This window comes from Chrysochloris asiatica, unplaced genomic scaffold (genome assembly GCF_000296735.1).
Source record: "Chrysochloris asiatica unplaced genomic scaffold, ChrAsi1.0 scaffold00085, whole genome shotgun sequence".
NCBI classification, from domain to species: domain Eukaryota; kingdom Metazoa; phylum Chordata; class Mammalia; order Afrosoricida; family Chrysochloridae; genus Chrysochloris; species Chrysochloris asiatica.
The window spans coordinates 6,912,447-6,927,384 of NW_006408603.1; the positions used below are offsets into that span (position 1 = coordinate 6,912,447).

Consider the following 14,938-nt stretch of genomic DNA (forward strand, 5'->3'; position numbering starts at 1 on the left):
TGTGTGTCTGTCTTTTTTGTATATATTTCATCTCTCTCTTTCTCTATCACTTTTGGCGCCAGATCTCCCTTCTTCATGACACCCACACTTCCTTGTTGAGGCGGGACCCCGACATAGGACCTTGACACCCATGCTCTGTTCAAACAACTGCTTCTTGGACCAAATACAGATTCCTCATGAGTAAAATTAAGTGTTCTGGAATACTCATACTTCGCAATGTTGTCCATAGCTTGGCATGAGCCACACAATATAATAAATATTAGAGCAGAAATAAACAAGATAGAAAACAAAACAAAAAAAACTATAGAAATAAACAACAGGACAAGAAGTTGGTTCTTTGAAAGGTTTAATAAAATTGACAAAGCATTGGCAAACCTAACAAAACAAAAGAGGAAGAAGGCACAAGTAACACACATTAGAAACCACATGGGCAATGTCACAATGGAACCAAAGGAAATAAAAAAGGATGTTAACAGAATATTATGAAGAGTTGTACTCCAGCAAGTTTAAAAACTAGAAGAGAAGGATACATTTTTAGAAAAACATGACCTACCTAAACTTACACAGAGTGAAACAGAAAACTTGAACAGACCTATAACAAAAGAAGAAATTTATCAGGTCATCAAAAAACTCCAAACCAAAAAAAACACCAGGTCCAGATGGCTTCACTAGTGAGTTTTACCAAACATTCAGGGAAGATCTGTCACCAATTCTACTCAAATTATTCCAGAATACAGAAGAGGATGGAAAACTTCCTAATACATTTTATGAAGCATGCCTAACCCTCATACAAAAACCAGGGAAGGACATCACTAAGGAAGAACATTATAGACCAATATCTCTCATGAACATAGATGCAAAAATTCTCAATTAAATCCTAGCCAACAGAATCCAACAAACACATCAAAAAGATATCATGATCAAGTTGGATTCATATCAGGGCTGCAAGGATGATTCAGTATTAGAAAAGCAATCAGTGTAATCAACCATATGAATAAGAAAAAGGAAAAGAACCACACAATAATATTGATTGATGCAGAAAAGACATTTGACAAAATACAACATCCATTCCTGATAAAAACCCTCAACAAAGTAGGAATTGAAGAGAAATTCCTCAACATAATTAAGAGCATATATACAAAACCAACAGCCAACATAACTATTAATAGAGAGAAACTGAAAGCCTTCCCTTTGAGAACAACAACCAGACAAGGATGCCCTTTGTCACCACTCCTATTCAAAATTGTGTTGGAAGTCTTAGCCAGAGTTATACAACAAGATAGGGAAATTAAAGGCAAATTGGCAAAGAGGAAGTAAAGCTCTCTCTATTTGCAGATGATATGATCCTAGACATAGAAAACCCCAAATCAAAAAATCTACTAGACCTCATTTGAAGATTCAGCAAAGTGGCAAAGTACAAGATCAGCATACAAAAATCAGTTGGATTCCTCTATACTAATAATGACAGCACTGAAAAGGACATTAAGAAAGCAATACCATTTACAATACCTTCTCAAAGGATGAAACATTTAGGAATAAATGTAAACAGTGAAACAAATGACCTATACAAAGAAAACTATAAAACACTACTACAAGGAACCAAAAGAGACCTACAAAAATGGAAGAATATACCACGATCCTGGATAGGAAGACTTAACATTGTGGAAATGTCAATACTGCCCAAAGCAAACTATAAATATAATGCAATCCCACTCCAGATTCCAACAACATTCCTCAAAGAGATGGAAAAAAAAAAATTATAAGCTTTATATGGAAGGCAAAGAGACCCAGGATAAGCAAAACACTGCTTAAGAAGAAGAACAAAGTTGGAAGCCTCTCACTCCCTGATTTCAAAATTTACTACATGGCTACAGTGGTCAAAACAGCCTGGTACTGGTACAATGAAAGATACATAGTTCAACAGAACAGAATTGAGAATCCAGAAATTAACCCATCCACATACAGCCAACAGATTTTGACAAAGTGCTTAGGTATATTGTATGGGGAAGAGATAGTCTCTTTAACAGATGGTGCTGGCAGAACTGGAAAGCGATATACAAAAGATTGAAATAAGACCTTTACCTCATGCCATATACAAACACCAACTCAGCATGGATTAAAGACCTAAATGTGAACCCCAAAATTATAAAGGTCATCAATGACAAATTAGGGACAAATCTGAGGACTCTAATACAGGGTACACACAGACTACCAAACATTGTGAAAATTGAAAAAACAAAAGAAGACAAAATAGATGATTGGGACATACTAAAAATTACGAAAAAAAGCTTCACCAAAAGAGTAAAAAGGGAGCCCACAGAATGGAACAAAATCTTCAGCAATGATGTATCAGACAAGGGACTAATTTCTAATATACATAGAAAACTACAATACCTCTACAAGAAAAAGACAAATCGCCCCATTGAAAAATGGGCACAGGACATGATCAGACACTTCACCAAAGAAGACATTCGGGCAGTCAACAAACATATGAAGAAATTCTCATGATCATTAACCATTAGAGAGATGCAAATCAAAACAACACTGAGATAAAATTTCACACCAGCAATAACAATGAACTTCAAAAAAGTGGTGGTGGTGGTGGTGGTGATGTGCCGTGGAGTCGGTTCCGACTCATAACGACCCTGTTCCGAGGCTGTAAATCTTTACGGAAGCAGAAAGCCACCTCTTTCTCCCATGGAACACCTGGTAGTTTTGAACTGCTGACCTTGTGGTTCACAGTCCGATTCATAACCACTATGCTACCAGAGCTCCAAAAAAGTAGAGGACCATAAATGTTGGCAAGAATGTGGAGAGACCGGGACCCTCCTACATTGCTGATGGGATTGCAAAATGGTCCAACCACACTGGAAAACTGTATGGCACTTCCTCAGAAAGTTGGAAATAGAAATAATTTATGATCCAGCAAGTAATCTACTTAGTATTTATCCACAAGAAATATGAGCCATAACATGAGTAGATATATGCACACTAAAGTTCATAGCAGCACTATTCATAATAGCAAAAAGATGGAGACTGCCTAAGTGCCTGTCAATGAAAAAATACACACAATGGAATATTATGCTACCTTGAAGAGACTATGAACCTGAATCTCTTAGCTAGAGAGCTCCCAGATTCCTGACCCACAAAAACTGAGATAATAAATGTCTTTTCAGTCACTAAGTTTTGGAATAATTCGTTGTGTAGAAACAGACACTAATACACAAGGCTTGCTGTTGTTGTTTGTCGTTAAGTGCTGTTGAGTCAGTTCTGTCTCATCGTGACCCTGCATAGGGTTTCCGAGGAGTGGCTGGTGAGATTGAACTGGTAACCTACCGGTTGAAACCTTGCAGTCCAGTGCATTAACCCGTGGTGCCACACCAGAACTCCACATGGCTTGCTGGCAATACTCTTTATCTTACTTTTTAGGCTGAGATATCAGGCTGAGTCATGGAAGGTCGGTGTGAAATGTAGGAAAGATAAAATTAAGGTTGAGATCTTAAGACATTTTATTTGTTGAAGAGTTAAAAAAGAGCACTTATACATTTATAAAACCTTATCTGATAAAGAAATAGCATCAGAATTCTTCTAAATAGAATTATCAGCTAACCTATTAGAGATACAGGTGCTACTGAGTTCTCAGTGACTATCTATGTAAACCAAAAGCTAAGAGACTGATTGAAGTCAGCATATGAATCACTGGATTGTTTCTTCTGGAAAGACTTAGAATAAATTGGCAAAGCCCTTTAATAAAGAAATTGGACAGAAGCCTCATCCTTTGAGGGAAGAGTTCTCTGTCATTCTTGTAGCCAAGCAACTCAGTCAAAAGGAAACAGTTGTGACAATGATCCAGTGAATATGGATCCGGAATTCCCTTGGCTTGTCTTATCTCTTTCTTAACTTTGTAGAGTGGACTAAGCATGATTTAGATGCTTGAGACTGACAATGGGAAGATTCAAAAGCACAAATCCTGGACCGCCCTTTGATCTTGGACTGTAAGTGCCACAGCTTTTCTTTGTTTCTCATGTCTGAAAAACCCTCTGGTATTAGTGTCACTACCTTGAGCAGTATGGGTGCTGCTGTCAGGAGTTGATATATGATTGGTTGGCTGTCTCAGGTAGGAAATGCTTGACCAATCCCTTGTCTCTGGCTGTATGAGACAGGGGTCAAACCAAGGAAAAGATGGGAGAAAGACAAAAATCTAATCCAGGAGGTTAACAATTAGGGCTTCGTGGTGCAAGTGATTTTGAATTTTGAGAGATACAACAAGTCTCTCCAATATAGGGTCGTTGCAGGTCAGAGTCCTAGGACCTGGCTGGTTTTATCAATCTGGCAGTTCAGGGTCAGTGCAAAGGACATCCCCAATACCTGAAAAAAAGAGTGGAGAAAATGTGAGGTCTTCATAGGAGGAGCCGTCTGTCCCACAACACTTGGGATTGGCTATAGGGAAGAAGAAACTGTCCTTCCATTACTTTCAATTCCCTGTCAAGAGGTCTCTTCTTGTGCTTGAGATGGACTGAGACTAATGATGAAAGACAGTAGAGTTAAAGTGTTGGGACATCTTTTAGCTCCTTAAATCAGCTAAGTTGTGCTGCTGATACAGTCAAGTTCTGCATATTGAACACATTGTGTGGTGAGTTGTCTTTACCTACCCCTATACCCTCTTAGTTTCCATGCAGAAAAAAATATTTTTCTCTGATTAAATTTTGCTAATCTGTTATACATGTGGGTAGAAAAATGGCCAAAATATCACATAATGAAAAAAGGACCCCAAACTACCACCAATCAACCCAGACTTGGCAATGTATGCATACATTTCATGATCAATTCTTAAATAGCATGCTAGACCACTTTTTTCAAGTTTATTGAAATGTTTAATTCATCACAGGCTCTTTTCCATACCACTTGAATGATGAACCAAAGTGGGAATCTGTTTGACAGTGAATCACTCATATCTCTGAGGGATATATTGACCAGATAAATCTTCTTGTGACATGGTTTCTGGAGATAAAAGCACTAATAATATCATTTGCTACTTAACTGGGGGGATCTCATATACTAATAAGAATGTTATTATTGTTAGGTGCCATCGAGTCGATACCGACCCATAGCAACCTTATGTACAGCAGAATGAAACACCACCTGATCCTGGGCCAACCTCACTACTCTTGCCACGCTTGAGTCCATCAATGCTGCCACTTGGCCAATCCAGCTTGCTGGGGGTGTTCCTTTTTTTCTCTGACCCTCCACCTTACCAAACATGATATCCTTCTCCAGCGACTGGTCCTTCCTGACAATATGTCCAAAGTATGAGAGACGAAGTTTGGCCGTCTTGGCCCCCAAGGAGCACTCTGGCTGCACTTCTTCTGTAACGGATCTATTAGTTCTTTTGGCAGCCCATAGCACTTTCAATATTCTCCTCCAACACCATAACTCAGAAGCATCAATTCTTTTATGGTCTTCCTTATTCACTGTCCAGCCTTCGCATGCATATGAGGTTATTGAAAATACCATGGCTTGGGTCAGGTGCACCTTAGTCCCAAGCTGACATCTTTGCTCTTCAACACTTCCCAAACGCCAAAAACTTGATGTTTAAAAAGGAATCTGTGGGTCTTGGGAACAAAGACTTGTGCAGCAGATTTGCCTAATGCAATACGTCATTTGATTTCTTGACTGCTGCTTCCGTGAGTGTTGATAGAATAGTTAAGAATTATTTAACACATGATGCATAGCTGGTATTATTCTAAAACTTTATATGGACTATTTCATTTAATCCACACAATATTCTTACCCTTAAAATCTTACCTGGATCACACATATACAGATAGTGATGATTCCAATATACAGGAAATTGGAGTGAAACCATAGTTTTGCCTTCATATAACAACCCTAGAAAAGAATTACAGGTGCAAATTATATTATTATGGTTATGCAGCTTATAATGAAGTTTATTCAGGAAGATGGTTTTTATTTTACCTTATGCAATGCAAAGAAACAGGCAAATTATTGCATTTTGATCTTTTATGGATGGAGAAACTGAGGCATAATGTTGTTGTTGTTAAATGCTGTCGAGTCAGTTCCAACTCCTAGAGACCCTGTAGAGGGTTTCCAAGGAGCTGCTGGTGAGTTTGAACCACGGACCTTTGGTTAGCAGTCCAGTACTTAATCTACAATGCCATACCAGGACACCAAGGCATATCATAGACAGTATTAAACTAGAGGATATTCTGGTATTGTTATGATTACAGTGGTACAATAATGTAGAAGTCCTAAATTGTTACCCATTCATATAAATTAGATCCCAAGAAGCATCTCAGCAGCAGATAGTCTTTAATTCTTTGAACACTCACTGCTGACCTGGGATTTATGGGTTATGCATTCCTAAGATTGATTGGCATTTCTGCTTCAACAGGCAGTAAGTCCTTAATGGTCCTAACACACTACCACATTTCAGGGCTGGTTGATGGGTGGCTTAGTTTTCCTCCTTAGATGTGAAGAATTCTAGAGACTTCAAAACAACCAAAGAAGAGGGTAACAGACAGGAACTTAGGGACTTGATCTAGTTGGAAGAAAATTTTGGTTTTTTCTTTGAGCCTATTATGAAGATCCAAATTTGGTGGGCAGATTGTTTCAGCAGTTCCATCAACTTTCTCTTCCATCTCCTAATTCCTTCACTTTGAAGTTGATACATTTTGCTAAGGGGCTGGATCCCTGTATATCTAAGGAAGGAGAATAAAGCAAGAGGTGGAAGAGGAAGCTGTTCTATTTCAACCCTACAAATTTCACTTTCTATACAAGAAGCCCCTCCTGCTCAAGAAAAATCTAGACACTACTCTCTGTCACTTTCATATAAATTTTCTCCCTCCAATGTAGTATCTCAGTGTACTAAGATTCTTCACGGTGTCTCATGTCTAAATGAGCTTGTTCCTGCTTTTCTCTGATTTGTCTAGCTACGTGGAGTTTTCTCCCTAGTCTGTCAAAGTTCCGTTTCTGTTTGGGAGGACTAGGATTGGCATGACTGAAATGTCAAGATAATTAGAAATTTAATCAAAGAGACAAATAACAAAGAAGATAAATATATTTAAAAAAAAATACCTTAGTTTCTGCTTTTGAGGGGCAAGATGCTGGTGGTTTGTTGGTCCAATCACTTGTGCCATTTACACCACAACATTGCAGCTAAAAACCAAACCCCAAAAACATGAAGTTTAGAAAGTTAACAGAAAAGAAGTTGTGGGTCTTGGGAAGAATGGTGATTCCTTCAATTCTCTTTTTATATCAGAAAATCTAGAATTGTCCTGACCACTTTGGGTTTCTTAGAACAAAGTGCTTTCACCTTCATTTGCACCATTTCATTCACATTAAGTATTCTGTAAAGCACACAGGGCATGATTACTTTATTTAGCTTTCAGAGATAAGAGAGAGATCAAGCTGTACACACCAGACCCAATGATCAATCTTAAAATCATGAAAAGTAGGAAAATCAAGCATGTTATATGCTTATTTATATGCTACAATAGGAAGTATCACTTATAAAGTAGTCTTAGCAAAAAAATGAGCATGCATCAATCCTCTAAATGTTCAAGGTTTATAAAAACTAAGTCTCCATGACACCAAAACACCTTGAAGAAGCAATTAGCCAGATCCAGAAAGTGGAAAATTCTATAGGACAAATACCCCAATTATCCACCCACAAATAAATATCATGAGCAGAGAGGAAAAATCCATATATGTTTGGATGACATGCCTTTTAATTCTCTTTTAGCTATAGACTAAAAGAGAATTAAAAGGCATGTCATCCAAACATGTATGTGGACATTGTTTGGATCTTGATTGGAACAAACCAGTTACAAGTATTTTTTCAGAAAATAAGGGAAATTTTATTATAGACTATTTGTTAGTTGATATTAAAGACTTATTGTGAAGTTGTAGGTGTGATAAAGAAATTACCCATACCATTGAATTGATTCTGACTCATAGTGACCCTAAAAGACAGAGTAGAACTGTCCCATAAGGTTTCTGTAACCTTTACAGAAGCAGATTGTCACATTGGTCTCTGTCAGAGTGACTACTCGGCTAAAACTATCAAGCTTTTGGGTAACAGCTGAGCTCGTAACCACTGCATAACTGTAAATGTTGAAGTTAGGTGATACATACATGAAGATCTATTTTTCTATTCTTTTTATTTTTGTGGATGCCTGAAGATCCTACAATAATCCTACACATAATTGAGGAAAAAATAAAAAGAATTGGGGTTCTAGAGAGATGAAAGGACTTGCCCCAAATTATCCAGTCTTGGCTTTCGAGCTCTAATATCTGTGTTATTTCTCCTACTCTGCTCTTAGAAGGTATGACTAGGCCATGAGTGTGGTTCCATGTGGTCACAGTGATAATGTTTGAGATATAGACTGTACCAATGCCAGGAGGATTCCACTGACTCATCTTTATCCCCATCAGCAATCACCTACTGAGACAGGAATACAGAATTCCACATGCGTGTTTGCAGGTGGGGAGGGGCATGAAGAATATAAAAATATTACAAGCCTGGTTGGGGCTACTCAGGAATTCAATAGCTATTTCTTATATGATATAACTCTTGTTTGGTCTCCTGATGTGTTGTTGTAGGATCAGCACTGGACCGCGAACCACAAGGTCTGCAGTTCAAACCCACCAGCTGCTCCTTAGAAACTCTATGCTGTTGTTGTTGTTAAGTGCTGTTGCATCAGTATGGACTCCTAGTGACCCTGTAGGGTTTCCAAGGAGTGGCTGATGAACTTGAACTGCCAACCTTGCAGTTCAAAGCGACCTTGCAGTCCAGTGCATTAACTCATAGCACCACACCCTATATACAGGTGGCTATGAGTCAGAAACAACTTGATGGCACTTAACAACAACAACAATATGTGTGTTTTACTTACATCCTAGTTTTTTTCACTCTCCACTGTAGAATCGATTCTGACTCATAGCGACCTTGTGGTTAACAATTCAGTGCTTAACCCACTCCACCATCAAAGTTTCTTTCATCCTGTTGCTGTTGTTGTTGTGAAGTGCTTTCAAGTCAATTCCAACTCATAGTGACCTTGATAGGATTTCCAAAGAATGGTTAGTGGGTTTGAACCAATGACCATGTGGTTCAAAGTCCAGTGCTGACCCTACTGCATCATAAAACGACTCATTATATTCTCATAGGGCTTAAAGAACGAGTCTTTCTGAATTGGTGAAGGATAAAAGAGAGAGTGTAGAGAACTTGGTAACAGTCAGACTGGTTCCTGTGCTCCCTTGTTTATAATGCCATGGCATTATTCTGTACCTCAGAGCTGTGGACCTTAGGTTCTAAAACTTCCAAGAATGGAAGGGCTAAACTCAGGAGGATGCCCTTTGTACTCACAAATGACTGGATGGAGTCCCATGCCATCTTGGTACTGTTGTCCGAGTAGTAGTGGTGGATGCTGTCAGTCAGGCCCTCAGCCACATACACACTCAGCTGCATTCCAGCAATAGAGACATTGTAAAAAGCAGGTGAGTTTAAGGAACAAATAGTTTATAGGACTCAAGGTTAAGTTTAGCTTGTTTTCTGGTTTAATTCACTGTTTTTTTCTGAACTGTCTTCCCTGAGCTAAGGAAGTGAGGGGAGTAAGTACAAATCTGGGAAGATGAGCTGAAGGTAAGATGGTATTGAAGGATAAAGTACATGACAGACTCTTGGCTTTTCAGAATTCTGGTATACATAAGTGCAACAGGGGCCATCAAAACATGGACTGTCTTTAGGTCCTGAGATAGACACTCTTTACTGAAAACTAAGTAGTTATGGAAAGATACATTGATTTTTACTACTCTTCCCATTCATCCTTGAAGGCACCACTCAAATATAGTCTCCTTCATTAGTTGTATCTCTCTCCAGTTACAATTAATCTTTCATTCCTCCATATGTTCTCTATTATAGAATTTATTTTGTGCCAATTTCTTCTATGTCCCATTCCCAATTTCAGCAATGGCACAATGAGTTATATTCTTAATAATTTACCTTCTGTTCATACATGAAGAGCAGGATGGCCAAGGTCACCTCAGCAAGAAGGATAATCAGCAGCAAGGCAAAGAACTGTGGCAAAGTAAAGACATGCTTACAGATTGATCCAGACTCTCCTTCTACTCCCATTCTACTCTTGTAGCAACACATGTTTAGAGGATTTCTGTTCCTGCCTGTTCAGGTCTTTGAAAGCTTTGTCTTGTTTTGAAAGAATATATATGATTTTCCTACTATTAGGCTACAAGCCTCAAGGGGACAGATCAGCTATCTTGTAACATTGTTCTTTTCTATCCATTGTGCCTACCAGAGCAGTATGCACACAATACATATTTAATAACATCTGCTGAATGAAAGAGAGTAAGTAAGCAATTTGGGTAAAACCTATTGAAATGGATGAGCAAAAGGCAAGAAAATGAAATCATGTCTGGTATTTGGAGCCTGGTTCTTTCTGGAGATCAGGGTTAGTATGTGTGGGGCAACTACTGGTGGAAACTAAGAAAAACCTTGTACAGATGGAACAGAGGTGCTCTAATCATTGTCCCAAATCATATTTGTCCTTAACTTTAGACATTTAACCCCCTTATGCTAATCATGGACAACAGGAAACGTATTCACATATTTCCTCTCTACCACCTTTTAACTCCAAGAACTGATTTTGACTACTTAAAACGTGTTCCCTTTTCTATTATATCCCATCTTTTGTCATTAGTTTGGAAACTATGTGCGAACAGGTACTTTTTCTTATTGTCTCTCATCTCCAGTTTAACAACTGACACATATGATTAACCAAATGACTAAAGTAAAAGTGATTGGAAGCCTGGGATGCCAACTCTGTTCTGGGCTCATTGGAGAAATTAGTTTTTCGTTTTGTTTTTTGTTTTTCCACAGAGTTTCCAGGAAAAATTTAAACCTGAAGTTGTTTACTTAGGACAGTTCACTGAGAGAAGACAACTGAAAAACTCTAACATTCTCATTAGAGCTGCAGCCTAGACCCTCCCAAGTTGGGTAACTGCCACCACGCAGCTTCTTGTACAGATATGGGTTACAGACATGTCCTTTGTCATTTTAGTAGGGCCACAGTGCTCAGAAAAGTCTACAGACTAGAAAGATTTTCGTTTAGAGTTATTGACTCTGAATAAGTTCCTGAAGATATATACTACTTGCAAGGCGGGTTTAGATAAACTTAATCTTGGCCAGACATGGAGAAGAAATAAAATGTTATGAAGAGCAATTATGTCAAGGATTATTATTAACAGTGCAAGCTGGATACCAAAGATGGTAGGAATGTACTTTCTCGTCTTTCTCCATGGCTCCAGTCAGAAATAAAATGCTGTTGGTTTGGACAGTTTGGACAGACTGGTTGACCTGTGGTATCAGTCATATGTTTCTATGACTTCCCTGGACCTATAGGTGATCTACCAAGCAACATCTTGCCTGGGATGTTAGACACCACCTTTTCCCACTTAGGGCACCACATTCACTGCTAGGAACTTACCGACATAAGAAGGCACTTGTTTTCCTTGATGGAACCTGTGCAGCCCATGAAGGCGACCACCATGATAATGATTCCCACGATGATGAGCACATTGCCCAGTGTGAGGGAAGGGAGCTTATGGAACAGTACTCCGAAATTGTTGTGGATCAAAAGGTAGATCCCAAATCCCAAAATGCAGCAACCACAAAACTGAACAGAAGAATTCCACAACAGAAAAATATGGTTATGTTTCTTGAATATCTTCTCATACTCTCACTTGCTTTAGATCAGAATCATTTTTTTTTCCCATTGTTCTATTAAGACTCTCATGAATAGTCAATTTACCCAGCTTCCCTATGTTCCTAAAGAGAGAGGTAATCCAAGTTTTCTCTTGTGGGGTCCCATTCATACTTCATTCTATTCATTCCCACATATCAGGGAAAACCTGGTGTTCAGAGCCACACAATATCTTTACCCTATAGTAGGTCTAATTTAATGCTTCAGATCTCCTATTCCTTGTTCCTTCAACTGATCACATGGTATTCTGTTCTTGAGAACCCAAACTCTTATGAATATTCTCATAGACAAGTGAGTATCAATCTGTCCTAGGGCTGAAATTCAATCACTGAATTTGTTAGAGTGAAACCTTCTCAGGAAGAGTGATTTCCATTTCAATCAGTCATCTTCCCAAAGGGTACACACACACACACACAAAAAAAAAAAAAAAAAAAAAAAATCTGTATTTAGGTATACAGAATAAAGAGTCTCAAATTTCCCATCATAGCAGTGGACTCAAGCGCAAATCAAATCCACGGCCACCAAGCTAATTCTGACTCATAGCAACCCTGTAGAATAGAGTAGAATTTCTCCATAGGCTTTTTGAGATGATAAATCTTAACAGGAGCAAACAACGTCATCTTTCTCTTATAGAGCTGTTGGTGGCCTTGAACTGCTGACCTTGCTGCTAGCAGCAGAATGCTTAACCCATTATATCACCAGTAGCAGCCGAAAGCCCTAGGATAGGAATGACAGCCTTGTTAAAAACTGCATTGTTGTTGGTGTTAAGTGACATTGAGTTGGTTCCAACCCATAGCGACACTGTATAGGGTTTGCAAGGAGTGGCTGGTAAGCTTGAACTGCTGACCTTGCAGTTCAAATTGACTTTGCAGTTCAGTCCATTAACACACAGCACCATGCCAGCACTCCAACAGTATCTTTAAATTTTGTAGACTTATACTGTGGCAAGACAGGAAGAGGAAGAAATTATTATATCAAAGAAATTACTAGTTCTTTGATACTAATCTGGGCATGCTGCACATAATGTAGACATGGGTTACATTCCACACCAGGCTATTCAGACGAGAGAAATAGAACCTAAGTGGGAAATGGTAAGCTCAGCCATACTCAGAAGACACACACTTACCCAAAAGAACAAGTTGAAAGAAAACAGGATATACTTCAGTAATTTCAAGCTACTCATGCCCATGCTGGATATTCTTGCCCTAAAAATGAGAAGGCAGAGAGAAAATAAGTAGCCTGATTCTGCAAGGTGGCACGGGAAACCAGAGGATATAAATGTTCATTTCAAGCACCTTCAGCAACATCTTAGGTTTAAACTATGTGGCTCTGCTCTGGAAAGTCTCCCTAATCTCTCTGATGTCATTGTTTCTGAGTTGAGACATCAATTGGTTCATCCTGGACACTCATTTTTTAAAAACCAAAGATGTTTAGAATTAAAAAAAAGCAAGCAATGTAGAAGAGAATAGAGGAATCCTAAGACAAAGATGAGTCAGTGGCAAACATCAACGACAGCAAGCATTTTGGGGTCCATGTGCAGTATCAGTGATTTGTTGTTGTTGTTGTTAGGTGCCATTGAGTCGGTACTGGCTCATAGTGACATTATGCACAGCAGAACGAAACACTGTCTGATCCTGTGCCAACCTCACTATCAGTGACTAGTACTTGGGTATTCACTCAGAAAGGTCAGGGATAGGTTAGCCAATTAGCTGTGGGGAAACCCCATGGCCTGATCACCCAGTTTCTCAAATGCCCTGAAATGCATATACTTACTACATTCAGTTTGTAACCTCTTTGCTGTGTACATGAAAATAGAACATCACTATTCCTCATTCACTATTTTATTGCATCTAAAACATGCATGGTGTTTTCTGTTCTAGATGCTGTGGTAGATACAACTATGACTAAGCAATTATCCATCTTCCTGAGGCAGACAAACTCACAGTTGAGATAAAAATAAAATAAAATAAAATAAATAAAAGACCAACAGATATACAATTAATAAATGAAAAAGACAGCAACAAGAACTCACTTCTTTTTAAATAGCTTATCATTTTCTTTGTAAGGAAGGACATCAACGCCCAGTGTCTGGTTTCAATGCTAGAAACACAATTTTCAACTTTCTTTCAGTGGTAATAAGGCTTTACCTTATTGACTTATTTTTACCTTAGTGACTAATATTTAAAAATTGCATATGAGACTGATGTATAGAGCAAAATGTCAACTAATACTTGTTTTGTTTTTATCAATTTGAGCTATGCCTTTTGTAGTTCATGGATTGATTGCAGAATCTACAGTATACTCTTTGCAATGTCAAGGTACCCAAGAACCAGATGATTTCCAGACTATGGATTAAAAAAAAAAAGACCTAATGCTTAAAACATATGTTGAAATCCTAGTCCCTGTAGATGTGATCCTTCTTGGTCTACTGTGCAGTGTTCTGCTCTATTGTCCGCCAATCCTGGGAGTCATCAGCAGCCTGCCATCTGACCTGCCCAACCTCCCTGCCTATAGTCTGTCTTGCTGATCTTGGACCTTTGTTCATTGGTCCTGAAGCTACATTATTCAGAAGCCTCCAGCCTGGCATCTTACCAATAGACCTCTACAACTGTGTCAAGGATTTCATTTTACTTGGATCCAGTCAATGACTATGGAAGCAGCAGTCATAAAGGAATGAGACAATGTATTGCATTGGGTAAATCTGCTGCAAAAGACCTCTTTAAAGTGTTAAAAAGCACCATGTTTACTGGTCAGAAAGAGACTGGAGGAGCCTGAGACTATGGCCAGTGACCACCCTTCATGTCTGGAAAGGAACTCACCCTTGTGGCCCAATTTTCAGCCAAGTAGTAGAGAGATTTATAAGGAGGGGGGCAACAACACTAACAAGGTATGCTAACAATGGAATGGTCAATCATTCAAAATCAAAAGGGCATTTTTCTAAGGACAAAGTTGAGAAGGGTTAGGAAGGTGGGTGGAAGCACGGGGAGGAAGCAGGATAACTGTTGATTCATGGAGGCGATTGTAATCATTGTGATGAAACAAAGCGTATGATTCATTGAATGTAGGGTTGATGATATTGTCTGTAAACATTCACTCAATTCACAATAAAAAGTTAAAATAATAATAGGAAAAAAAATGTTAAA

At 38.6% G+C, this 14,938-nt stretch overlaps 1 protein-coding gene across 1 annotated transcript; it reads right to left on the reverse strand.

The window, feature by feature from the left end:
• Window positions 1–4,296: 4,296 nt before the first annotated feature.
• On the reverse strand, window positions 4,297–12,984 carry LOC102811244 (leukocyte surface antigen CD53-like). The gene is made up of 7 exons (XM_006865929.1): window positions 12,922–12,984; window positions 11,520–11,708; window positions 10,022–10,096; window positions 9,386–9,481; window positions 7,096–7,176; window positions 5,806–5,889; window positions 4,297–4,368 (listed from the first exon to the last, which is right to left on the reverse strand). The coding sequence occupies exons 1-7, from the start codon at window positions 12,982–12,984 to the stop codon at window positions 4,297–4,299; spliced, it is 660 nt and encodes a 219-aa protein (XP_006865991.1).
• Window positions 12,985–14,938: the final 1,954 nt, after the last annotated feature.

Bases quoted from the DNA above. Each gene is read 5' to 3' on its own strand.
- LOC102811244 (XM_006865929.1), bottom strand. From the start codon at position 12,984: ATGGGCATGAGTAGCTTGAAATTACTGAAGTATATCCTGTTTTCTTTC. The intron at 10,097-11,519 runs GTAAGTTCCTAG...ACTTTGCCACAG, and splicing joins ACAAGTGCCTTCTTATGTCG to TTCTTTGCCTTGCTGCTGAT. The intron at 9,482-10,021 runs GTAAATTATTAA...GCTGGAATGCAG, and splicing joins TCTTCATGTATGAACAGAAG to CTGAGTGTGTATGTGGCTGA.